Source organism: Gavia stellata, chromosome 3 (genome assembly GCF_030936135.1).
Source record: "Gavia stellata isolate bGavSte3 chromosome 3, bGavSte3.hap2, whole genome shotgun sequence".
Classification (NCBI taxonomy): Eukaryota; Metazoa; Chordata; class Aves; order Gaviiformes; family Gaviidae; genus Gavia; species Gavia stellata.
The window spans coordinates 32,765,410-32,791,663 of record NC_082596.1 but is presented as its reverse complement, the minus strand read 5'-3'; the positions used below and the strand labels follow the sequence as shown (position 1 = coordinate 32,791,663).

General features: G+C 46.8%; 1 protein-coding gene across 2 annotated transcripts; it reads right to left on the bottom strand.

Moving 5' to 3' along the window:
* Nucleotides 1-11,448: 11,448 nt before the first annotated feature.
* HEY1 (hes related family bHLH transcription factor with YRPW motif 1) lies at nt 11,449-14,316 on the bottom strand. Of its 2 annotated transcripts, none has more exons than XM_059815331.1 (5): nt 14,210-14,316; nt 13,981-14,056; nt 13,820-13,903; nt 13,624-13,705; nt 11,449-12,806 (listed from the first exon to the last, which is right to left on the bottom strand). In XM_059815331.1, the coding sequence occupies exons 1-5, from the start codon at nt 14,299-14,301 to the stop codon at nt 12,223-12,225; spliced, it is 918 nt and encodes a 305-aa protein (XP_059671314.1). In that variant the 5' UTR covers nt 14,302-14,316; the 3' UTR covers nt 11,449-12,222. The 2 variants fall into 2 exon arrangements, with proteins under 2 accessions (XP_059671314.1, XP_059671315.1); XM_059815332.1 differs by having other exon boundaries at nt 13,784-13,903; nt 14,210-14,301.
* Nucleotides 14,317-26,254: the final 11,938 nt, after the last annotated feature.

Here is a 26,254-nt window from a genome sequence, read left to right as displayed (position 1 = left end):
CCTTTGAGTAACACTCTTCTGTCAGCAGAAAATTAATCGCGTGGCTATTATGCCAACTGATCATCCCTTTTAGCATGTTCAAACACAATGTCACGTAGGAGGATGCCGGAGAAGTAGTGAAAAAACAAAAGAAACTGCAAGCCAGGGTCTTGCAAGTCTCCAGTGGAAATGGTTTTCATGTCAAATGACGTGTCAAACATGAGTCACTGCTGCCATTTCTCTCTGCCCAGAAGAGGGAAATGTATACTCTGTGTTCAAGGCAGAGCAGGACAGGATGATAGATATTATGCAGTTTGACTCCAGTGCAAATGAGCTGTTAGGACTTGATAAAGGTATCTCTATATAATGTATATTACATTTCCATAGCACTCCATGAAGGACTGGAAACAGAGCCTTCCAGCCAGTGTGAGTTTACCAACATTTCAGTGACAGAAAGCAATACTCTTGGAAAGCTCTCCTGAACCGCTGCCCACATTTGGTAGCTGTGGTGACTAATATGAAGCTGTTATTTTAAAAACGACATTGGAACAAGAAAACTGTAGTTCTGCTTCATTTTCCTCCCTGTTTATATGCCAAGTGGCAGTGATGACTGACAGTTTGATGCAAAGAAAAGTTGAGGTTGGGGTGTTATTATTTAGACTTAAAAAAGACAAAGCACCTGCAAAAGTATGTACACATAAAACATGTCTTTTCTTTTTGAGGGTATGGTCTTATATAAAGGGACTGCTTAAACTAAGAGCAAAGTGGGCCAGTTCTCAGCCATTACAATAATTTGAGCAGAGCTGCACAAGCTCACCAATGCCAAGAATCTGGCCTATTGTCTGCCTTTCAACTCCACTTCATTGTCTTTGAGATTTACCCAAGTTTAGTGTACTTCAGTAACGCAGTCAACAGAGGGAAGTAGATGGCAAACATTCCCTCCCAGAAGCATGGGCTTACTTTCTGGCAGTTTAGCGACATGAGAGCCATCGCTGATGCAAATCCTCCGGCCAGCACGGCTGTGCTTTGCCATCAGGCTTCCTCCCTAGTCAAGGCATCACTGTCTCTAAAGTCAAAGTGACATGGTTCATTTTCGATACCAGCAGTGTACATGGGTTGAATCATATCTCACTTCTTCAACAATTTGTCCACAATGAAGCATCTATTAGGAAAAAAATTGTAACGCTGATCCGCCCCTGCTCGTCTGGACAGCTTAGAGGCATGCGTGTCGTTAAGGTCACACTGTGTCATCCCTTGCATGTGATGCACAGGCTGGGTTATCTCTAAGATTATAGGAGGAAGTTCAGGGGCCAGAAGGGAGGATTTGCAGCGATGCCACAACTGCCGTTACTTTTTAGGTATGCTTGTATGTGAGCCTGCGGGACATGGACAGTTCAGTGTGCCCACCACATTTCATGTTTCAGACTGGGCTTCTCAGTAACTATTTTCTCATTTTTTAATAACAGTTAATTCAGACCTATTAATAGTGACTATTTCAACAGAGCATCAACACAACCCCTCATCTGGAATAGGCATTTGCAGGAGTGTGACGCTCTCGCTCCATAGAGATGCCAGTACAGCTCCAGAGCAGAAAGATATCTTCTGACACTAGATTATTTTCTCTAAGGGATCTCTCAGTGCTCAGTGGCACTGAAATTATTATTTTGCAGTTTTGACCACGTAACACTTGATCCCGCAGGTCCGAGGAAAAAAGGCACTCTTGGACTGCAACAGGAATCTCATCCCCTTGAAGACAGCAGGGTGAAACTTCTAATTATTAACCATCATGCCAAGCCTCTGCACAGGCTTTTTGTTTGGTGGGTTTGGTTTTTTGAAGGAAATCCTTCTTCCCTTATGCACTACATGTTAGAACTGAGCCCAGCCACAGTTGCTGGCTTTAGAGGGACAGGAAGGAAAACTAAGGAGAGTCAGCCCACTGCGCCCCAACCTGCAGAAAGCCACAGAGACATCAGGAGACAATACATACTATAAAGTCCTCTGCTGGAACAAAAGCACCCTCATTGCACTCTCATTCTCTTTTAAATCAACCAAGTTGTAAAAGTTATTTCTATAGAAGCCTATTTTCTCTCTCTCATAAAATTGTATGAAAGCGTTTCCCAAACAGCTCCATCGCTATTGTGCAGCCAACACCCCCCCCAAACGGCGCTCCTTTGCTCCCATGGGCCACACCACTGAATACAGCAATTGCTCTGCTGCCTCACAGCCTTCCTCCTCCAGCCTTGTGAAAGTCAGAGCATAAAACAAAATTGTTCCAGAGACACTAATCTGTAATGTGTTTTCTGTACACTCCCTAAGAAGAGACATAACTGACATATTTTTGTATGTCCTCGAGAAAAGATTTTGCCTTCCTGCTCTAAGGAGAGACAGCATTTCTTTCCTTATGGAGGATCCCTAAATAAGCCTCCTGTCCAAATAACATTTTTTTTCCTGACTTCATCATGGGGATACCACTTGCCCAAGGTTATAAAGGCTTCTTGTTAATTTCTTGAATAGGTTCTTGCCATCACTCCAAGGTACAGATTGGTCATTTGAAGCAACTGAGCCATGTGTAGGCACAAATGCTTTGCTGAAGCATCTAGTTGTTTATTTAGTTCTACACGTTTGTGATTGTTCCTAGTATCAGGCAGTAAAACTAGAGAGGCAACAGAAGGAAAACAAGTAATTAGGGGAAAAAAAACTATGGTACTCCTTATACCCAGGGAAGACTGCAAGCACAGCTGTGTCTACGGCAAGTCAGGTTCTGGGCCACCTTGTGCAAAAGGAGCAATGTTTTATTGCCAGCTTCTCATCCAGCTAATTACGTTCATTTCATTAATAGAGGCAACTTCAGTCGCAATAAAGGTCCAGCCCAACTGATGGTGATCCCACCTCTCGTGTCCAAGTTACTGATGAGTCACACAGGGTTGGTAACCACTGTGACATTTCTGGCAAATGAGGAGGATTGAGGGGAGTATCCTCTCCCTTCACACACAAGGCTTTCCTCAACCTTAATCTCTTTCCACAGTCCCAACCAGTTTCCTTTCATGCCTTTAACTCCTCCCAAAGCTGCATTCTGACTGTCAGTTTTCACCTCCTAGACATTTTTGTCACTGCAAGGTTTTCCACTGGGATCCCAGCTTGCACGTCCCCATGTCCCTAACACGACCCAGCACCACACTGGCAATCTGTGCCAGCTCAACAGAGCCTTCAGCTGTGCATCCCCCTCCATCACCCCCACACAGAGCTCCTCAAACAGATACTTTTCTCCCCCTTAAACCCACTCTTCTCTAGGTCTGGTCCACATGAAGACAACCTACATGTGTCACCAATTATCCCTCCCAGTTGAAGGGGTCTAAGTAGCAAATCCAAGACCTTCAGCCCTACTGATGAACCATACGCTTGATGATCTGAGACATCGTAAGGGAAGCTGTGCTTTCAAATAATTTATTTAAGACCTAGTACATTATACACAAAAGACTGTGTTAAAAATACAATGTTGAGTTGTGAAGTCAAACACACAAAAAGACATCTAAGGGGAGTATTAATTTTGCCTAAGAAATCTGTTTCATTCCAACCACTGGCTGGATTTTCTTTCACCAGGGAGTAATGAAGGGGTCTAGTTGTTGCTGAAATAGTTGAATGTGTTAGGAGACTTTGGAGTGTGAAACACCCTCCTACAGTTAAGGGTACTGAACGGTACTGTGGGAACTGGGTTGGGTTTTTTGCTTCCATTTACATAAATGCTGTGGGAGACTAGGAAAAGGTTTCCTAAAGGTTCCCGGTGCTCCTCATTGCCTGAAATGCTGACATGGGAAGTAGCTCTGTCTGATGTGAAGAAGTACTCACCCTCTGCGGCTTCCAGAAAGTCAAGAGCAGCTGTGTTTTGAATCCAGGAACTGCTGCAGAAGTCCTGAAGAAAAAAAACAACACGGTTTGAAACACCTCAGTCAAACTCAAATCAACTGTTTGATTTTCAACTTTCTGAGTCCCAACTCCCTACCCAGAACGTAGTGCTACACCTCCACAGGACATTGCAAATAGCACTTAACTTTGGGGGACCAAATGTAATAGTGTGAGACTGAAAAGCCATGGGGATAGGGAGAAGGAGGCTTATTAATAAAAACCTCCTCTTCAGAGTCAGGCTTCAACATAAAAGGGGTCTCAACGTTTCCCCTGTACCCTACCCACTCCCCTGGAATACATTTCATTCTTCAGCTTCTGCGATCTTGGAACAAACCGGGACTAGATGCTGGGTACAAGTTCTGTTTACAAATTTATCTTCATCATCTCTCACTGTCCCATAGGATTAACTGTTGCAACAGTTCTGCTAGTACAAACAAGTGAGGAGCAGACACTGTCGCCAAAAAATTTAATCTGAGGTGGCACTAGCCCCTGGCAAAGTCTTCTCTAGCCGTTTTCAGTCAGTCAGACATAGTTGTTACAGGAACCTTGTTTGGGATGTGTCAAATACAATTTCATAAAAATCTCCTTTCTGATGGGAGTTTTGGGTTGTAAAAGTTAATGCAATGCAGATAGCTGAGCTGAACAGGCTGTTTCCCAATAGACTCTGGTATAAAAAGTATTTCATTATATAAAGCTTGAATCACAGCTTTTTCAGCAACTGTTTGATACAGACTGGGTTTCTATGTCACGCAAGGTAATGAAAGTAGTAGGGAGAGAAGGCTGCCCTTCCTAGCAGAGGAACTGGCAATAAGAAGGGATTTTGAACCCCCTTTTTTTTTTTTTTTCTTTTGCATGAGAAAGTATACATCCAAAATGAAAGCTAAAAACCAATTTCATTACTGCTTAAAAATCCGTAAAGTCAGACTGTCTGGCTAGCACGTTATGAGGATATTGATGCTGTTAAAAAAAAAAAAAGAAAAAAAAAAGCAAAGCAGGGATTCTTCTACCCGGAAACCTGATGTGTCACTCCTTCAGCTTTGTCCCTGGGGCAGACCATGGGAATTCCCAGTCTTGGGCCCCTGTGGCTCTCAGCCAGCACTGCCATTGAAGCTGTGCTTTCATTCTGGGATGTTGCCGTGTTGCAGGGGCAGAAAATGAGGCTTCAGTCTGTTAACTGGCAGGATGAGGTCGGGCCCGAGGGGGCTGTGTAAAGAGTCCCGCAGACCTCCGTCAGCACCATGAAGAAGCAGGGAGCCTTCTTACTTCCCAGAAAGGAGATAAAAATTAGACAAATGTTGCCTAAAACAACAACCCAAAGATTTTTAAAGCTCCATAACAGATTTTGCTTTAACTTCTTTCAGTGAGTATCTGACTCCTTGAGGGCTCTCGCAGCTTTGTGGCTGGTTGGGCCGGGGGGGTATGTGGGATTTCAATCCTCTCTTTTGAAACAGGTATGGATTTAACAGGTGAGGGAGTGACAACCATTTAGCTTCAGATCTGCAATCACACCTCTCGGCATGTTTGTTTGATTTGACGCTCCAAATCTTGGGACACGGTTGTGGCCACATGGCAGTTCAGCCCCGGCTTCAGGTGGGGGCTGCACCTGCCCCTTGCTCAGCCCACAGCGGTTTATGCGGTGGAAGAGGCCTGTGAATCTGGAACTGAAGTACAGAGGGACAGATCTCAGAAACCTAATGGAAGGGAAGGGTTTCTCTTCGAAAGAGCTGCTCTTTCTGCTTGCATGGCCTTTACAACACACTGCTGACTAACGCACCTTACCCCTGCCCACACCAACTTAATGGATATTTGTTTTTGTCCAACAAGGACGTGCACCATTCGCATCTCCACCTACTCCAGTTCTGAACAGGGTAAAGTTTAATCATTATTATTGCGGGTGCTACTTTTGGGAAGAAAAAGAGTAATTTTGTCATTGCGTGCTCCAGAAAACTTGAAAGTCTCTAAGGAGCCCAAACTTCCTGTTACCAATGCCTTCAACTTTGCCCCACCTTTGTGAAGCACAGGCAGCTCATGGAAGAATGTCATCCACTCTAACAATTGATTTTCTTATGTACAATAACGTCAGACCTTTTAAATAAAAGGCTGACCCGTCTCCTTCTAAAATAATTCGTCTGTTTTATGGAGTGTTGTTCTGATTATATACAATTCCCACAAGAAGGGAAGTACCTTTAAAATAAGGACTATTCAGTACTAGTACAGGATTTCCTCTTGTTGTTGATAATTTCCTCTTAATAGAAGACGCAATGAATCCCAGAGAAATTCAAAGGGGCAATCTACAGACAGTTAGGCATCTACATTATACAGGGAACATTGTTCAATCAAATTGATGTTTTCCTGATGAAGTAAAAAATAGATCTACCTGCTGTGTAGCATGTAAGAGTTCCTACAGCACACACTTCAGTTCCCTTTGCTACATTTTTAATCCCTATCCAATCCCACAAACTTTTACATAACCATTGCTGAACAACAACAGATGACAATTATTCTCATTTCATCTTTTGATATTGAAATTCAGCCTCTGAAATGGCCTCTCTGTTAAAGAAGACAGGCTTGGTGGTAATAAGAAGCAGTATTACCAAGTTACTATCTGCACTATCAATAGCACATATGTAATACGAAGCAAGTTAGCAACTCTGCATGCTCTCTACCGGATATTCCTTATCTCAGAAGTGGGCTCCCTACTCCCTTTCACTAGAAGAGCTAGTTTTCCACTACTCATCTGAACACGCACCTGCCCTACTCACCTGATGGCGAAGGAGACCTCACACCTACATAGATGGCTAACACATGCCCAAAACCACCATACCAAAGTCCAAGAGCTAAGCAGCTGCACCAGCAGCTAGGTGATAGCTGCTGATAAAGGCTGAGTGATTTGTGGAAACCACTGCCAGTCATTAGGAGCTCATATCAGTTATCCTGATGTTTCAAATTCTCTGTCAAGTTGGGTCACAAGTCCCCGCTCGTGCACAGACCATGCTTTAATTCCTTGACCTCCTTACACTCACTTGACCAGATTGTACAAATGCAATCAGTAAATTATGCTATGATGCATTCTTATAGCAAATAATAGTCCATCTGAACCCTGGTTGCTCCCTAGCCAGTGAGATGACCCATCAAATTTGATGAAGACATTCACACACATTTGTTTCAGCACCTTACTGAGCAAAGTTATGAATACTAAGAGTATTACCTTGCCCACTCTCAATCCTTTGCGTACTTGCATGCAGCTTATTTTGTCATCTGACGTCACTTATTTCCGTATCTTTGCAACAGGCAATGCAAACAATGCAACTCTTCATTCATCTGTTCACAGCCTCAGTTTTCTTCTGATCCTGCACATCAGCCTTCCTTCCTGCTCCCTGCCATTTTCTCACAGAGCTGTTCCACCAGCTTTTCTACTCCCAACATCCTTTCTTCCGTGAAAGCAGCGCAAAGCAGAGAAATGCACGTACCGTCAGTGTTTAACCTGTTACTACTGTCTGTACCTAGATTTGACAACTTGCCTTGGAGAAATACAAGCCACCTGGAAAGTTCCAAGAAGCCTTTGCAATGCAAAGAGAAGAGAGTGGTGCTGAGAAGAGCCTGTGCTGAGGCTGCCCCAATGAGCAGCAGCGCAGAAGATGTGCAGAACTGCCTCCAGCTGCCCCCATTTCCTTTCCAGGAGGCTTCACCTGAAGAAAGCAGCCTGGTAAAAGACTCTGAAAAGGTCCAGGCAGTGTAATGTGGTTAAGGGCTCTATAACAGGGCAGAACGCCCCTAGTGCTCTGCTGTTTTGAGCACTTAGATAAGCCCCTCCTGCATTATACAGCTGTGTTACATGATGTATTGAAGAAAAAAGAAAAAACAGCTGGAAGAGAACCTCTGTCTATGAACTTTGCTGTGCTGGGAAGGCTGGGGCAGGCTGCACACAGCACAGGTCAAAGCAAGGCAGTTTGGTCCACTCCTTCAAGCTGCATGAATAACTAGTAGAATTTGCTAGAGAAAAAAATTGCCTGGGACCAGCTGGAATAAGAGAGAACAACATATAATACCCAAGCACTTCCTTAATAAAAGCTTTCACCAAATGAACACTTCAGACTCCCAAAAGACACCTTCAAGTATCTGTATCTTACTAGGCATTGGCATTTCAACATTTATTACCACAGTCAAGCTACTATATTGCAAGCATGAGTCAATGCCTGCATCTTCTGGCTCCAGAAGAAAGGGACTGTTCTAATTTTTATTTATAAGCTGAGCAAATGGAGAGAGAGGCATTCAGTTACAGGAAAAGCACACACTGCTCTACGAGGCCAGGTAGGCTGGTTAATACATGGACATATTCGTGCCTTAGCGTCCTGAGTCACAAGTACCACAACCCATCTCTCCAACCTTTCATGTAAGGCCTCAGAAAAGGGCGTTGTAAATCATTTTTGTTGCTTTCCAGCACAAAGCCCATGACCTCCACATTATTCACTACAGACTTCCAGCTCCTTATGGAGTATGTTACAATCCAAACTGCGAGTTTCTGGCAAGAAGTGTTTGTGAATATGCACACAATATAAAACAGGAAGAAGGATTTCAGTTTATCTGTGCTCACTTGGGCTTGTTTGTTGCTTGGAAAAAAACCTGGCAGGCTTCCCACCACTATGCAATAGCCTAGGAAGGTTCCTGTCACCTGGGGACTCACATGCTGATGTGTGAGTGAAGAGAGCAATAGCCAGGATTCATGGGGTTTTCAGCATGATCCTAATAAACTCTGTCATGTTACTAGCGTTAAGACGGGAGCGCTGAACAGAAACTGTCTTAAGAACTACTGACAGCTTCTTTCCAAAAGCTAAAAAATGTCACTTTCATGAGCTATTCCTTTATGCCAAAGCACAGAACGGATTTCCAAAGGTTTGTATCTGGTTTTATGCAGCATTTACCAGCCTCTTAAATTTATTCTGCACTCAAATCCAGCTTCCTTGATAAAGGAAGATAATATTAGCTTATATGAAATACCACATCATCTTACATCCCACACAGAGCTTTAGCCTGAGGATTTCCGGACAGACACAGTTCATCCAAAACCACTGAAGGTAGTTGGGGGGGGTCACGGGATCAAGTCACATATGCATTTCCTTTCTTCTCCGGCATCCCTCTGGTTAAGCTTGTGCTCCTGAATTGCTCTTTTGCAATAGGGTAAACAAGTAAATGTTTTGGACTCAGGGGGTATCTGTTGTCTATAGAATCAAGCTCATTTTGCCTTTCTCAGTTTGTCTTTAGAAACCTAGCATCCTATAGGAAAGAAAAATAACAGGACATCTCAGAACTGTAGTTTTTGAGAAACAACAGCATTTGTCATTCATACAGAAAATTTCCAGCTACCGCTGTCTCTTGATGAAAGGAGAACAAGCACTGCCATCCCTTTTTCACAGCTGACAAAACAGATACGGATTAAGTGATTGCCAAGCATGATTTGCTAAGTTAGCAGCACAAGTAAGCAATACAGCCCCGGACATCCAACCCTGGTGCTTCAGCTTCTGGGACATGCTTTTCCCATTTGAATTACTAGTTTTTGTGAGTTCCTAGAATTCATTCATCTCTTCCTACAATAACAATCAGTAGATTTTGTCTCTAAAAATTAATATAGACTTACTGCAAAAGTTGAATAAAATTTGTGCTTTTCATTAATACCTTTGCCACTGGTAATGGAAAGAGAAGACAGTGCACCAGCAGCTGAACTTTTATTGCACTCTCTGCTTCTGAAGTCCATTCAAGAGTAGGACAGTGGGACAAAAATAATTATAGGGGTCTTTCTACACAAAAGAGCCAGCTATTTAGAGGCAGGCAAAGTCATTTGAATGTCAATGAAATAACCATTAAAAGGCTGAGAAGCATTGCCATTTATTAAAAGATCTAAAGAATAGTTGCATGCACTATAGCAATCTTCTAGGTAGGAGTTGTTAATTTAGTATAAAAACCTATTAGGGACAGGGCAGAGCATAATTAAACAGGAGACAATACACACTGTGAAAAGGAAACTGGATTTGGAATTTTACAGCCTCTTATTTCATGTTTCTACATGAAATACTATGCTCTATAATCTCTCCTTAATAACACCTATGTATTTCTAGCTCCCACAGTCTTTCGCGTTTTATTTCCAGCAGTGGTCTCCTACAGCCTAGGGAGGAAGGTAAAACAAGGTTACGCACTTGAATGCCCTCCCACTCTTTCCAGCCTCACAGCAATCCTTCTTCCGAGAAAGCCTCTCATCAATGCCACTCCTTAATTGGCCCAAGAGCCCCTCTTTAAACAAAGCTCTTGTCTCCCACAGGGCCAAGCTCTTTCTGCTATTCTGACAGAGCTAAATCCAGACGAGGATGTGCCATTGATCAACACAAGTGTACCATAAATTCAAATGCACAGGAAAGAAGTGAGGTAGTTCCAGGAGAAGCTGTTGATGTCCTGCAGGTAGAGATTTGCAGGTAGGATGGACCACGTCTGGAGAAAACCTTCTATCTACATGTAAGCCTGTCAGGTTGTTACTTCAAGAAAAAGCGTAAGACGCTAGTAATACCGCTCAGCAACAAATATAGGATCAGTCAGAGACCTTGGGTAGATTCTGCACTCATGCACTGAACATGAGCTAAACCAGACTGTTAGGTACAAAACTTTGCTACAGAGCTATAGGACAGACAAAGATTTCAAGAGTTAGACAGGAAAGGACTCTGCATTTGTAAAGATGATCACTTTTTAATATTTATACAAATCAGTAAGAATATTCAGGTGCAGTGCAGCTTTAACCTCTTCTTTAGCAGTAACCCTGGCCTCTTCGCTGTCTGCCCACACACTGCCAGGCAAGTAGAACTCACACAAATGTATCGTAAATTTTCATTCCCTCAAATGTTATTCTGAGGCACCACAGCTCTTTATGTACTCAACTAGTGTAGCTGAGTATACCATAATATTTGAGAAAAAAGTACATACAGATGTCCACAGCAAGACTAAATGGCAATTGTTCCACATCTCCCGTGATATCCAGAAGCATGGAATTCTCCACTGATATATATCAGACAAACATGTCATTTAAAATACTTTGTTCTTTCTCCTTTATTTAGCCACAACACAAATACAAGAGCAGTCAAACCCCGTCCAGTGGAACTCACTAGATAAACCCGTTCAGATTAAGATTCTCATGAAATCAACCAAAATATACGTGTACACGCACACTCTCACGCACACAAGAATGCAGCAGAGCCCTTACAAAATGAGGAGTGGCACTGAACTGCACCTAAGCGTAAAACGCAACAGAAAAATCAACTGGTTAGGATACATCTGTTAAGCAACAAGGTTGTGTGCTGAACGGGTTCCCACCATACCATTCCAATGGCTATTTAAATACCAGCATCATTCCTTTCAGGTGAAAATTTGAAGCTCATGGAGGGAAAGAGCCTGATCTCGGTTACCCAAGAATATGAGGTAACAGAACAATTGCTCCACTGTAACTCAAAGCAGAATCTGGCCCTATGAAATGAGTATGCATATGACCAGCTCTGGCTGGAAGACTACTGCAGGTGACAACTTTTTTTCCCCTCCACTTCCCCAGCAACTAAACCCACAACCAATATAGTGTGTAATTTGGCTTTTGCACCCTCCCCACTCTAGAGTTTGCTCTAAAGCACGTACGGCTCCTTTTGGTGGAAGAAATAGCGTAGTGGTTCTGTGATGTGAGTAAACGTCCGCTAGGGACTAGAACAAGACCACCAAATATACCGAACCCCTGCAGAAGAAACAGAAGTTGGGCTCTTCGATAAAGCTGGTCAAGCTGGTCCATCTGATTTGTCAACGCGTTGTTCAGAAATATAAGACTCAAATATAGTTTACAAAAAGTAATTCTTTATAGAACATCTCCATGTCAAAATACTAACAAAAACACAGCTTGTTAATGCTGAGAAGAGTGGTCTTGGAAAAATTAATAACTAAACTAGGCCGTTGCTAACACTAATAGGTGATATCTCTTCACAAAAAGGCAGTCTGACGTACTCAGGAAAAATGAAACATTTGAAACAAACTGTTTACAAAAGTGATTTAAATGCTCAGCACAGACCTAACACAAGTGTTAACAACCACAACTGGAATTTTATTTTTGGACAACTTCAGCAACTATTAAAAAAAAAAAAAATTGCTAATACAAAAATGTAGAAAACAAAAAGAAAAATCCAAGGAGACAGTTTTTAGACAAACTTAGTTAAGGTGAAGCTGTACCTTTGTCCCAGTTATTAAGAACTTCAACTTTAAGCGTGGCATAACCCAGCTCAGCTAGGTTTGTAGGCTTCCCCACCCTTACTAAAGAGTTAGTTCTTAGAAGGCTCCAATCTCAGTCCCCCAGGGTCTGTACGGTTTGCCAAGGGCTGCTGACTGCGTTGGTGCAGACGGGCTCAGCACGTTGGGGGACAGCAGATGGAAGGAGCCAAACGAAAAAGGGAACGCAGACAGAGATGCCATGGAGGAGAGAAGAGGGGGAGACAGTTTGGTAGTAGATGTGACCATGGGGAGCACTGGTCCAATGCTGCCATTTGGGGGCACTCTGAGTGAGGAAGTTTCAGCATGTGGGGCGGCAATTCTGGTCTGGTGATGTGGTTCTGTGGAAGATGCTGTAGTACTGGTATTACCATGCCCATTTTGAGCCAGCAGCAACGGGTGAGATATGTGAGGGTGATGTCCAAAGGCACTGCCCCAAGGAATGTGTCCAACGCCAGCGTGTGCACTACTTGCTGCTTCCCGTTGAGAGGCGTAGTTATTGAGATGAGACACAAGTCGAACTCGCAGAGGATCGGAGGCGTCCAGACCCTCTATAATACTAAGGTATCGAGCAACTTCAGCCAGGCACTCTCGAAACCCTAGACTCCGATAGTCCATAGCCAAAGCATGAGCATCAAAATAACCTAAGAGAAAAGAACAAAGAACAGAGTCTTAAGATGTTGTTTTCTAGTCATTGTCTACATGTAGCCTCCCTGCCTCACCTTCCCCTGTAAGCATATTTCACTTGGATGTGGTTAGTATTCCCAACCATAGATTAGCTGCCAAGCTCCTTTTTTTTTTTCTTTTTTTTTTTGCCTAACAAGCTTTTCTTTTATATCTGTGCTGTGATGCTGCAAGTCCCAAGACCAGTCACAGACTGCCATTTTTAAACTGAAATTGCACACTGCCACTGGAGGAAAGTACTTTTGTTCTTTTCATGTCTCCCCAGCGCAACCAAAACCGCAGAGCAGTGAAATTCATTAGAAACACAAGTCCTAACTTATCAGAGGGGACTTCTGCAGGCAACGTACTTTTTTTCCTAAAAGCGCATTTCACCATTTTTGCTAATTCTCTTCACTACTCATTTCATCCTGTATTTTCTTCTAGTTGCTGTTCTGAACTTTCAGACAGCTAGAGAAACAAACATTTGGCAACAACAAAAACTTTGTGTTTTCCGAGTGAAGACGATTCATTTCACAGTGCCGACACATTGCTAGAGACACTTGCAACCACTCTCCCCTAGAACAACGTGGAGCTAGCACTGTAAGATGTTTCAGTGCTAGCGATGCCACAACTCTTGTCAAGTAGAAGAAAGTCCCAAATTCCTGACGAAAAAGAGAGTTTCCATTCACTTTCTCCAAGAGCTCCCACAGCACACTGCACACCAACTGCTAGGGCACGCACTCCTCTCACAGCAGCCTCTCTGCAGAGCTGCTGACACTATCAGGCACGAAACTTTACCTTTCCCTCCTGCTGTATGCAGCATTTTCAGATGATCGACAGTCATCTGCAGAATCTCTGCTTTTTCCAGTTTGGCTGATCCCTAGGAGAGAGGTGAAGCACGAAACGTTTTAGGCAGAAGCAGGGACGTTAAAGCGGGGCGAGCCCTTCCCCCGGGAACAGGGGGGAGGCAGTGCGGAGGGTCACTGGGCGCTACCTGCTTCTCGAAGGCGCTGGGCACCAGCCTCCTCAGCTCGGACAGGCTGTTGTTGATGCGATCGCGGCGGCGCTTCTCGATGATCTAGGGCAGAAAGCGGGGGGTCAGGGGGCGGGCGGGCCGGGGCTGAGGGGAGCCGCGGCCGGCCGGCAGGCACTCACCCCTCGGCGCCTCTTCCTGGCCAGGATCTGCGAGGTGGTTGAGGGAGACATGGAGCCCGCGGCCGAGCTCAGGTTCCTGGGGGGAGCAGCAGGACAGCGGTCACCACAGGCACCGCCACCCCGGGGAGGGAGGGAGGGAGGGAGGGAGGGGGAGGTCGGGGGTCCGCGGGGCTGAGGGGAGGGAAGGGGCGCCGGGCCGCCTCACGGCGCCTACCCTGCCTGCGCTCACCCATTCTCGTCCGCGCTCTCCTTCTCTACCTCGACGGCCTCGTCCAGCTCCTCGCTGTCCGACGAGCTGTACTCGGGGTGCGCCCGCTTCATGGCGGCGCTGGCGGCGGCGGCGGCGGCGGGGCGCGGGCGCACGTCGGGGAGGCGGCGGGCGGTGCGCGGGAGGAGGGCGCCCAGCGCGCGCCCCGCGCCTCGCCCGGCGCCCGTCTCCCCCATGGCGTTCCCACGCCTCGCCTCTTACCCGCCGCGGGCACGCGGGCCAGCAGGCAGGCAGGCAGCAGGCAGGCAGCAGGCAGGCAGGCAGCAGGCAGGCAGGCAGGCAGCCGACAGCCGGGCAGGCAGGCAGGCAGGCGGCCAGAGCACACCCGCCGCCGCCCGCCGCCCAGCACCGCCACACGCGGCCCCCGCCTCCCCCATTGGCCGCCGGCGCGCCGGCCTCAGCCAATTGCCGCCGGTCGGCCGCTGGGCCCCGCCCCCTCGCCTGGCAGCGGGGCGGCGGGGGAGGTGCGGCCGCGCGCCGCCGGCCGTGGGAAAGCGGCGCGGGGCGCGGCGGGCGGCGGCACTCCGGCGCGGGGCGGCGCGCGGCAGCGGCGGCCGCCGCGTGCGGGCCTCGGCGGCGGCGGCGGCGGGGCCGGGAACTGGGGGCACGTCCCGGGGTGGGGAACCAGGCTGTGCCGCTGCCGTGGGGAGCGGAGCGGGCGCGGTGGGCGGGGCAGCTCCGGGGCGCCCTCGGGGCTGCCTTCAGCCCCCCCCGCCGGGGTCCCCGGTGGCGCGAGCCCTGCGGGTTGATCACGCCCTGTGTAGGCTAATTGCCTTTGCGAAGCCGGCGCGGCTTCGGAGCGCTTCCCCGAGCCAGGCTGCAGCAGCGAGACCCTGGGCGCGCTGCGTGAGGAGGAGGGGGCGCCTGAGCGGGAGCTGCTCGCCCTCCTTCGGGAAAATGAGTTAAATGGGCGGCTAAAGCACGGAAGTTCAGGAGGCTTAAACTTAGGGGGGTTTATTTTGTTGGCAGTACAAAGGAAATTAAGGCGTCCCTCTTGACTGTGCCTTTCTCAACTGCAAATCTGCCAGCCAAATCCTTCCCTCGTCTCCCCCCCTGGATTTTGGAGGTGGGGACAAGCGGGAACAGTAAGAAGCTGAAAGCAAATGCACTTTGCTACGCAGTTGCTGTCAAGGCAGAAGGGACGCCAGGAAAGGCCAGCGTTGCATGCAGCATGCGCAGAGTTCTGGCTGGCGCGCTCGCAGTGAGTACATGCTGCGTTGCACCAAGCAGGGCGCTGAGCCTGGACGCCGTATTCCCCCAAACGGCCGTGTTCCCCAGCACAAGTCCTCTTCCTTCTGCCAGCTTTCTCAGGCTGAGGTGCTGGCAAAATGGGACAGGTGAAATGAGGGCGTACTCTTTGAGGTGGTTTCGTAATAATTAAATTTTCATTTGCATGAAGCCTTTCAACTAAGGCTCCTTTTCTAAGTTGATTCTTTTGTTTCGCAATTGAAGGGGCCGGAGGATAACTAAGATGTGCACACTGTGACAGCGAAGAATCGATGAACCCAGGTTTCCCCATTTCAAGACCCTGGAATAGCTGCTTTCAGCTTCCCACTGGTTTAGGAAAAAGTTCTTGGCACGTAGTTGCTACAGATTTCTTGCAGTTGCCCATATTTTTGCAAAGCATCTCTGGTGGGAAGGGAAATGGAAGCAAGGACCAGGCTAAAGCTAGTAAAAGAGCTGCCGTTAAGAAGATAGAAACAGTCCTGCAGCCACCTCTATAACAGAAATATTCTGTTCCTACATTACGTTTTTCATAAATCTATCCTTTCTGCAGTGCTATAATTAAGCTTGTGTCAGCACTTCTATTACATCCACCTTTCCAGCCTCTATATTGTTGTTGTAAGGCATCTCTGCCTGCACCGCTTGCTTTTACAGGACCAAAAGCCAAATTAGTGGAAGGCGCAGTGACATTTATGCCTTTTTGGCCTGCAGACTGCACATCAGACTTCTCCCATCCAGGCATGTATATGTCTTCTTCGTACTCTGGGGAAAAAAACACTGTAAAAGAAATTACTTGGCATTAAGCATTCATTTCTTGTGAGTAGAGACCTGGCCACCCAGGTTCCCAGCAGTCAGATCCTGGAGCTGCCCCCCATCCTTAGCTCAGTGAACCACTGGAGCCAGGCAGCCTCCAAAGATGCTTTCGGAGCTTGCGTAGACACTGACTTCTCTGAATGACTTACAGGAACGGGCAGGTAGAGTGTAGCAGGGCTTCAGTGTGAGCCATTGCAGTTGGCTATCAGCTGCCGTGGGAAGACGTTTGCCCATGTGTGACTTCGACCTTCCCATCCAGCACTAGGAGGAACAGACAGCAAAACCAGCTTTAAATTACTCTTGTGCTTTTCTGGTACTGGGCAGGGCCTGATCTTCAGCGTTGGTCTAATTGTTAACCGTGGCCCAAAGGGCAGTTTTATTAGCCAGAAATTACCAACGCGTTGAGACAGCGCTGTCATGCACCTCTCTCGCCAGAAGGGCAGATGGGAGAGCAGCCTTTTGCTCACCAAAGTGCAAGGAAATTAAAATGACAGTGCACAAGAAGACGACGCTTCTAAAAAGAGCTTCTTTTCAGACCCCATTGATAACTTCACAGCAATGAGACAATGGACCTTAGGAGATGACAGCCTTCTCTCCTGTCCCCTACACTGCCACGATGCCTCCCTTCTCCCTGCTTCACGCTACCGTGCAAGCACCCTCTTGCCTTCTACCTGCCCACCTCTTACTACAGCCATGCCCGTGCCTCAGTCTCCCCACCATCCAAACATTTTGTCCCACAGCTGCACCCCACACCCCTTCTTTCATACACACTGGCACACTTGCCTCTCCCCCCGCTTCCCCATCGCTTCCAGGTCTGGCACAACTCAGTGTTTCCAGATGCAGGCTCCGCAGCCACATCTGGCAGGAACGGCAGGACAGGGTAAAGCCGGCGCGGCAAAGCAGAGACTCAGGTTTGAAACACGCAGGAATGTTGGTCGCGACTGTCCTTTAGAAGGGAGTGGTGTCACTTTTTGTGCGCACCCCCCCGTTTTTCTTTGTTGAATGCCTCCTACAACAATTTCGGCGCTAGTCAAAGTCCCACTGAAAGGGAGTTGTTTGTTGCTGCTGCAGAGGCTTCCCTCCAGCAGAGACCTGCCACTGCTGACCCTTGCTCTAGTGTGTGTGCTAAATTAACTCCCATCCCCTTCCTTTAGGTCTTCTCTCCCAAGGGAGCAAGTGCTTTGAAGAGTAATCCCGTCAACCTGTCACCCCGAATCCCGGAAACTCGCCGTTACTATGGTTACTGTGCCCAATTCAACCGGTGGCTCTGGCACTCGCCTTGCAGCCAGGCAAAAACATCGACGCCCCCCACCCCCGGAAAGATAGCAAAATGCGGCATCGGCTCTGCAAACAAGAAGTTGCTGCTCCGAATCTTGTATTTTTCTTTACCGACTTCTGGCTGAATGTGTCGATTGTTGGGTGCCGCTGACACAGTTCAAAACTAGTTATCAGAGATCGAATGGAAGCGCTTGAGAAGCGAACGGGAGCAACAGAAGTTTTTTACCCTTCTTGCATGATCTGTTAGCAGTACTGTGACTGTAAAGGTGTTTTCTCGGGAGCCGAACACTGAAATTCATGTCTGCACGTCTCTGACGTCCAGATACCCAGTTCAGAAGTGAGGCTTGGGTGTACTCGAAGCATGCTGGCCCCAAGTTCTGCTGTGCAGATGCCATGCGTCTTTGTGCTGGAGCAACTGCTGCAGCAGCAAAACATAAACATTACACATTCACACTCACATGCATCTGTAGTGATGTCCAGGTCGTGAAGACATTTCTGTCTTCAAGCTGGCCAAGAGCAGGGATAATTTTTACATAAAAGTTCTTACTGTAAGCAGAATGCCTCAGCTGCAACACTTCTGCTGCAGCATAGGTTTCAGCTCTCATTTTTTGGAAGTAGCGTATAGCTACAAATAAAGAAGACTAGCACTGCCAGCATATTAACAGCAGAAGTGCAGACAGATTTCTCTTCTGGATGGCTCTGAACAATGCAGGTAAGACTTTGCATTTACCTGATTAGGCTGCAGCTCATCTCCAAAACCAGACCTGGGCTATAACTGTGTACAAGGCTAATCTGCGAATGCACTGGCTTCACTGACAGGCAAAGCTACCTCATATTCAGTCAGCCCTCTGCCTGAGGTGGAAACAGGCAGATTGGCTATTTTATCACCTGGTCTCCTTTCCAATCAATCCAGCATCTTTTTCTCTTTCTATGCAAGCCTCCCTCTGAGTCAAGGCTCTTGCAGACGGCAGCTTCTTCCACTAAACATCCCTTCCTCCATTCCCGAAGCACAGTCTGTCCTGTGCATTGAAGGAGGCCAAGATCCTACAGAAGGAATGACACCAGGTCATGTTAATTAATGGGTGTCTCATAATAAATGCAAAAGGGGCTGACTTGGGGAGGCATCGTGTAGAAAATTCTGGTTTGATTTGCAGCCATCTTTGCTCTTAATTACAGGAAAATGACCTCATGTCTGTGTGTGGAAGAGTGTACCTTGTGTGTAAAATTACACAAGAAATTCAGTGGCATGTTATTGGCAGGACAGCCTCCATCAGCTTTGCCAAACAGTAGAGGGGACAATGACCACAGATGTGTGTCACCTACAGACAGCATCCTGCCAAGGTGACAATTTCACGGTTGCTGGGCAGTTCATTTATCCCCATGTTCATTCCTCAGTATGACACAGTACAGTTTGCACCAGATATCACAGAGTAGAACAATGTTTTTCTTTTTGCTGACCTTTTTTCAACCAAGCCCTCTATGCCAAAATAGTTTTCTTCTGTTCCTACAGTACTTTTCTCATAATTGGACTGAGGAATAATCATACAGAAACTTGCTCTGTGTGCTGGTTTTGGCTGGGATAGAGTTAATTTTCTTCATAGTAGCTAGTATAGGGCTGTGTTTTGGATTTGTACTAAAAACAGTATTGATACACAGGGATGTTTTAGTTACTGCTGAGCAGTGCTTACACAGAGTCAAGGCCTTTTCTGCTTCTCACACCGCCCCGCCAGCAAGTAGGCTGGGGGTGCACAAGAAGTTGGGAGGGGATACAGCCGGGACAGCTGACCACAACTGACCAAAGGGATATTCCATACCATATGATGTCATGCTCAGTATATAAACTAGGGGGAAGGCTGGCCGGGGGACCGCTGCTTGGGCTGGGCATCGGTCGGAGGGTGGTGAGCAATTGTTTTCATTTGCATCACTTGCCTTTCTTGTTTGTTGTTGTTTTCATTACAATTTTTATTATCATTATTATTATTATTATTTCATTTCATTTATTAAACTGTTTTTATATCAACCCACGAGTTTTCTCGCTTTTACTTTTCCTATTCTCTCCCCCATCCCACTGGGGCAGGGGGGGAGTGAGCGAGCGGCTGTGTGGTGCTTAGTTGCCAGCTGGGCTTAAACCACGACAGTCTGGTTTCCTGCTGCCAAAATCCTCGCAGTCCATCAAAGAAGAGAATGACTAGCTGTATTGGGTTTGCATGGCAGGGTTTTGGTAGTGGGGGGGGGGGGGTGCTACAGTGATGGCTCCTGCAAGAAGTTGCTAGAAGCTTCCCCTATGTCGATAGAGCCAATGCCACCTGTCTCCAAGACAGTCCCACTGCTGGCCAAGGCCGAGCCCATCAGCGATGGTGGTAGCGCCTCTGGGATAACAGATTTAAGAAGGGGGAAGAAACAACTGCGCAACAGCAGCCAGAGAACAGAGGAGTGAGAATATGTGAGAGAAACAACCCTGCAGACACCAAGGTCAGTGAAGAAGGAGGGGGAGGAGGTGCTCCAGGCGCCGGAGCAGAGATTCCCCTGCAGCCCGTGGTGAAGACCATGGTGAGGCAGGCTGTCTCCCTGCAGCTCATGGACGTTAATAGTGGAACAGGTATCCACCTGCAGCCTGTGGAGGACCCCACGCTGGAGCAGGCGGATGCCTGAAGGAAGCTGTGACCCCGTGGGAAGCTCGCAGTGGAGCAGGCTCCTGGCAGGACCTGTGGACCCATGGAGAGAGGAGCCCATGCTGGAGCAGGTTTGCTGGCAGGACTTGTGACCCTGCGGGGGACCCACCCTGGAGCAGTCTGTTCCTGAAGAACTGCACCCCATGGGAAGGACCCACGCTGGAACAGTTCCTGAAGTACTGCAGCCCGTGGAAAGGACTCATGTTGGGGAAGTTCATGGAGAACTGTCGCCCGTGGGAGGGACCCCACACGGGAGCAGGGGAAGAGTGTGAGGAGGAAGGAGCAGCAGAAACAACATGATGAACTGACCACAACCCCCATTCCCTGTCCCCCCGTGTCACTCGGGGGAAGGTGGTAGAGAAAATTGGGAGTGAGGTTGAGCCTGGGAAGAAGGGAGGGGTGGGGGTGAAGGTGTTCTTAAGATTTGTTTGTATTTCTCATTATCCTCCTCTGATTTTGATTGGTAATAAATCAAACTAATTTCCCCAAGTCAAGTCTGTCTTGCCCATGACAGTAGTTGGTGAGTAATCTCCCTGTGCTTACCTCAACCCACGAGCCTTTCATTATATTTTCTCTCCCCTGTCCAGCTGAGGAGGGGGAGTGACAGAGCAGCTTTGGTGGGCACTTGGCATCCAGCCAGGGTCAACCCACCACACTAGCCATTTTTCCTGTGCAATTTTGCAACTTCAATGTTTTATGAGCAGCATTCAAACCATGGTTCGTGTTATACAGTGATGTATGGAGAGGAAGTCCCTGCTCCAACGACTTTACAGTCTGAGACCTACTTTTGAGTTTTCTTTGCCAGTAAGATGCAGCTTTGAGAAAAATGTGTGTGCTATTCATTCTTGCTAGGAAGCATGGGATAGAAAACAGCTCCCAGACCTTCTGCTCCATCAGGCAAATTGTTATTTCAAAGTATGGTCTTTCAAGGGGAAAACCTGACTTTTTGGCAAATCGAAAACCATTTTTCCTAACAAGTTGCTTAGAACTGCATTTCATCATACAAAAATAAAAATGAAAGTTAAGCTGTTAGTAAGTACAGTTTGGAATAAAGCAAATCAAAGTAATAGTTTATTGCTTTTGAAGGCACCAGCTATGAAAATCTTTGACGACCATTGTGCAGACAAGTTAAATGAAAATGGTGCATGTTACCTATCTGATGTGGTGAGCACTGGCTCCTGGAAAAGGGTCTCCTTACTTTCATGTGATAACCTGTCTTCACCTCACACCTCTCTGCCACAGCATTTACTAGACACCTGCTGTCCCACCGTGATCAGCCACCTGAGCAAAAGTTAGACCTGGGGAAACAACCGCTATGTAAGACACCCCCCCCAGTCGCAGAGAAATGAACTGTGAGAGGATGTTTAGCATGTGTGACAAGAGTGAAAAAGTGCCAGGGATTTTTAATTGCCATAAGGCAGTCGGGACTTTGGCTGAGGCTTCATCATGGAGATCCTGGCAAAGTCACCTGATCTGTTTGCTTTAGACAAAATAAAAGACTAAGCTTGGCTGGTTTGAATGTGAAACCTTATTCCAGTCAGGCAGAGTATTTGGACATTGGAGGATATCAAATCAAATCCTATCATTAGTTGTCTCTTCCATTACGTTATGGAATACCAGGATAAAAATAAACAGCAGAAGAGAAGTGCCACTCTGATTTTGCCAGAACAAAGATAGATACTGAACCTACTTTTTGTTAGGGAAACTTTTATTTCTTAAATCATCTACATGTGTATCAGCATCTGACCTGAGGGGTTTTTGAATCCAAACTGAGGGGCCATAAAGCACCCGATTCTGAGATTCAAGCCAATTTTCAAGTGCCACAAAAACACAGTAACAAAATAGCAATGGCCTGCGCTGACAGTGAGGGTATTTTCCTGTGAGATGTCTTATTTCAGTCTTGCTCACAGTACTTAAAAAACGCAGCATTCCTCTGTGTTTCAGAAAAGTCAAGACTTGTGGACCCTGCAGAGCGGGCCAGTATAGCAGTGCAAGACCAATATTCTGTGCGGATCCACTGTTCTCAGAGTGACCTTAATTCCATCTGCTTTTAAAGAAGAAAAATTATTCCAGGAGAAATAGTTTTATTCCAGAATAGCGCCCATCTGAAAGATTTGTTCCCGATAATCTCAGTTATACGGGAACAGGAGCTACCAAAGCAGCATGACAGGTCAGCTATAGCAGTAACTTCCCATGCATACCCAGGCCTCTCTCTCTTTTGATTCATACTGCTGTAGCTGTGATAAAAATCCCTTGTGTTTACTTGTTACAAACGCAAATCAGTAGCACACGGCTTTTGATACATAACTGTCTAAGCACTGCAATGCCGCGATGATGTGTTCTGTATGAAAACCTCCACAGTCAGTATTAATGATGGTGCTCTAAAGCAAGTGCAAACAGTCACACGCTCTTAATGCTTAAACCACAGCAAACGTGTTTAATCCCACACAATAGCTCCGTTATAATATGTCTTAAAGCTGTGGTCGGCCGGGGAGGTGGTGACCACTTCTCACATATATAACATATACCAAGCATATTCAGCTTGGCAGGAAGACAAGAAGCTGGAAGTGTCACACTGGAGCCTAGCCCCCTGACAGCATGAGACATGTGCTTGTAAGCTGTCTCGAGGAGGATATTTGATTGCCCTCTTTCTTCTTCTGCCTCTCTCCCAACAAAAGTGGAGTGACCTCCCCCATGACCTGGCAAGTGCTGAAATTCCCCAAACACATTTTTCTGTTGTGCCCCAACGCTGAACAAAAGGAAACGAAGCAGCCTCGATATACTTGAAGTATGGAATGAAAATAGTAGCTGGCTCTTGCTCGGCCCGCAAACGCCAATCTTCACCTCCTACCCAGCACGGTTTGCGCTGCCTCCCACGCTTATCTGCTGTATTGTCGGCAGCTCTTTTGGATTTATGCACTTATTTATTTATTTATGCCTTTATTTATTTATTTGGAGAAGGGCAGAGTGGGGGGTGGGCGGGGGGAGGAGGGGGGGTCTATGTAATTGCCGTTTACACTGTGTTCCCACGCTACTATTGTTTGTGACTTCGTTTCCTATTCCCATCACGTGTGCTAATTAGTTGGAGCTGCTGGCTAGCTGGGAGGCGTGTGTCTGGAGTAAAAGCAGAAAGATCACTTCCTGGAGGGATCTAGGCAGTCTGAACAATTCTTTGCTTTACTTTCAGCCCTCTCCCTCCCCCCGGCTTTACCACTCAGGGAAGAGAGAAGAAGTGCTGATTGTCAAACGCTAGCCACGGGAGAGGCACAAATTTTCTCTTCTGAAAAGGAGCAATTCGTAGAGTCAAAGAAAATCGGTCTGGAAAGAACATCTCATCTGTGCTTAACAAACCTGATTTTTTATTATTTTTTTTTTCTCCAGAAATCCCCAATGTCTTTCTGTTGTGGCTAAGAAGGTAAAAGCAGCATTTTAAAAAATCCTTAGGTTATTTTAGCCTGCCCTTAGGAAGTGAGTCAGATTTTTATGGCAAGGCTAAAGGTAGCTCATGCCATGGCTTGCAAAACAAAATGAGACCCAGAGAGAGAGAGAGAGAGAGAGGAAGGGAGAATTACCTGAGTCATGGCATTTGCTTATTAGTGCAGGCATCAGACAGCAAGGCCAAGTCACATGGCGAGACCAAGTACCTGGGCATGGATCAGGTTTTAGACTCAACATTTGATTTGCTGGGGTGTTTTTTCATTTAGATCTCCAATTAAATCCTCCTACCCATAGCCCTGGTGCTTTTCAAATGCCGAGCACGCTAGACCCTCCTCAGATTGTGCAGGCAGCATGCAGCCCACACAGGCACCGGGCTGGAGCCCCTCCGGTGGCTGCCAGGGTCCCACCGACCCTGGCAGCAGCCTTAGCCGAAACCCGTCCTTCTCCTTCAGGCGGCAAGCCCCGGGGACGTGCTCTTCTGGCATTAATAGTCCTTGTCCCACTGGTCTAGAATGACCCTCCACGTTCTCTGGTTTCACAGGCTGAGGAAAAAAAGTCGGGGGCTGAGAATGTGGCGGGCAAGGGGAGGGGGCTCATGCAGTCAGTGAGCCCCTGAAGGAAGAGTCGTAGCTGGGGGTCTTCTCATTTCAACCGCGGGCAACTGGCTTGAGTGCCTAATGCCTGTGTTATCATCGCTGCCAGGCTCAGCAGACACAGGCGTGCTGAGGAGGAGGCAGGTCTTAACCTATTATATTGAAGAAACAGGGGAAGGTTTAAGACTGCATTTGCTTCTCTTTCACCGGGCACAAGCTTATGAAAGCAGAGGTTTGCTGGCAATAACTGTAGTCAGGCTCAGCGCAAGTAAGTATAGGCTGCGCCTTCCTATACAGCTCCTCCGGTGTCTAAGGAAAAGCCCAAAGTAATGGCTATCGGTCTGCCCTGCTATTGTGGGATTGCAGCTAGGTAAAAATCAAAATTTCCATCTTCTGGGAAATTCCAATATTTCTACACTTTTGTTTTGTTTTTACTTGGGTCAGGGAGAATTGAAGTATCTTAAGTCTGTTTGGTTTGGGGTTTTCCTGTCCTTTCTGTGGGGAAAACAAGTCCTAGGTTTTGGAAACAGTGAAACACTTCCCTGTGAGTCAGCTCAGCTTTAAAGGGCATCTCTTTGAGTGTCACATTAATACTTGGACATTGTCATTTATGTCATCCCCCAACCCTGTTTTTTCTTAGAGACTGGACCCCCTTTCTGGGTTACCTGTCTCATGATACCCTCTTCAGCTCAGGGTACAGGAAAATATTTTGAGTTACTGAAGGTACAGGCTGGCTGGCTGGCCCAGAGCAAGGCTGGGTAATTTTCCTGCCATGGAGAGAAGTGTTTTAAGAGTCACTGTGCAAGGCTTCCGAGCTGGCGGCCTCATACCATCACGCACATTTCGCTTTCTGTTCATAACCACTTTTGCCATTTACAAACACTTCACATTCACACAGTAGCTCTGATTGCATTGGTAGGTAAATTGGGAAAATATTTGCAATCTAGCTTTCATTGAGATAAGGAGCTAGAATTTCAGGAGAGATGTAATCAAGTAGCTGGTGACCCAGCCCTCTGCAGATGAGCAGGCACTTCTGGTGCTCCAGGGGGTCACAGAGCACAATCTGCCTTGGAGTCGGGGTCACCCACCGTGAATGTGGAGAAGTTTAATGAGGCAGAGACCTGCAGAGTCCACCCTGCATCACGGCCTGCTTTACTCAGGAAACAGGTGGTCGGCGAGGAAGGCACCCTATAGAAATATGGAGGGCATTCGCATGTGCATCATTAACTTCATTATTTCCATTAAATAACCCCTGACTTGGCCCCAGGTTCATATCTTTGGCAACCATGAGAAGTAAGTAGTCCTGAGCAGTGTCCTGTCAGATCTTCCTTTTCCTGGTGGAAAGCATCCCTCTCCTTGGGAATGGCTACAGTACTACCAAGGGGAAAACTAGGCTTTAGTGTTGCACTAACAGTCTATAGAGTCTGCAGCTTTTTGCACCTGTGGTCTTCCACTGGCCTTAAACATTACAATTTATTATTATTTATTTCTTTTATAATACAACTCACAAACTGTTCCAGCCACTGACCTCCCAGAGAGATTGCTAATCAGGCAAAATTGCACTGCAGGGAGTGGTGAGTGCTGTCTTCAGATATCTTTTAAGGATTTGTGAGGACCACCAACATCTTTGCACAAGTAACCTGAACCAAAGGAAAAATAATCTAGCAAAGCAAAACTGTGCACTGTAACAATTACAAAACTTCATCAGGACTTAATCTAGTTAATGATTTTTTGGTTCTTGCAACTCATTATTTATATTTAGAAATGAAAAAGCTCCAGCAAGGACAAAAAAACCCCAGCCCATCAGTGAGTCATTCAAAAGCTCTCTGTTCTTTTTCCTGTTTTCTCCCTGAATATGAAAAGCGGCTCATGATTTCTGGCCTGATATGCACAGCCTATTTGAGACTGGTTTAGCTGCCTGAGGGAGCTTCACTCAGACTTCACGGCCACAGTTGCCTACAACAGCCACTGCAATGGAACAACATAGC

What these genes read in the sequence shown, in the direction of transcription:
- HEY1 (XM_059815332.1), bottom strand. Translation starts at nt 14,301, where the DNA reads ATGAAGCGGGCGCACCCCGAGTACAGCTCGTCGGACAGCGAGGAGCTG. An exon ending in CCAGGAAGAGGCGCCGAGGG is followed by an intron (nt 13,904 to 13,980) that starts GTGAGTGCCTGC and finishes TTTCTGCCCTAG; the next exon opens with ATCATCGAGAAGCGCCGCCG. An exon ending in CTCCGCACTGCCTCCCCCCT is followed by an intron (nt 13,706 to 13,783) that starts GTTCCCGGGGGA and finishes CCTCTCTCCTAG; the next exon opens with GGATCAGCCAAACTGGAAAA.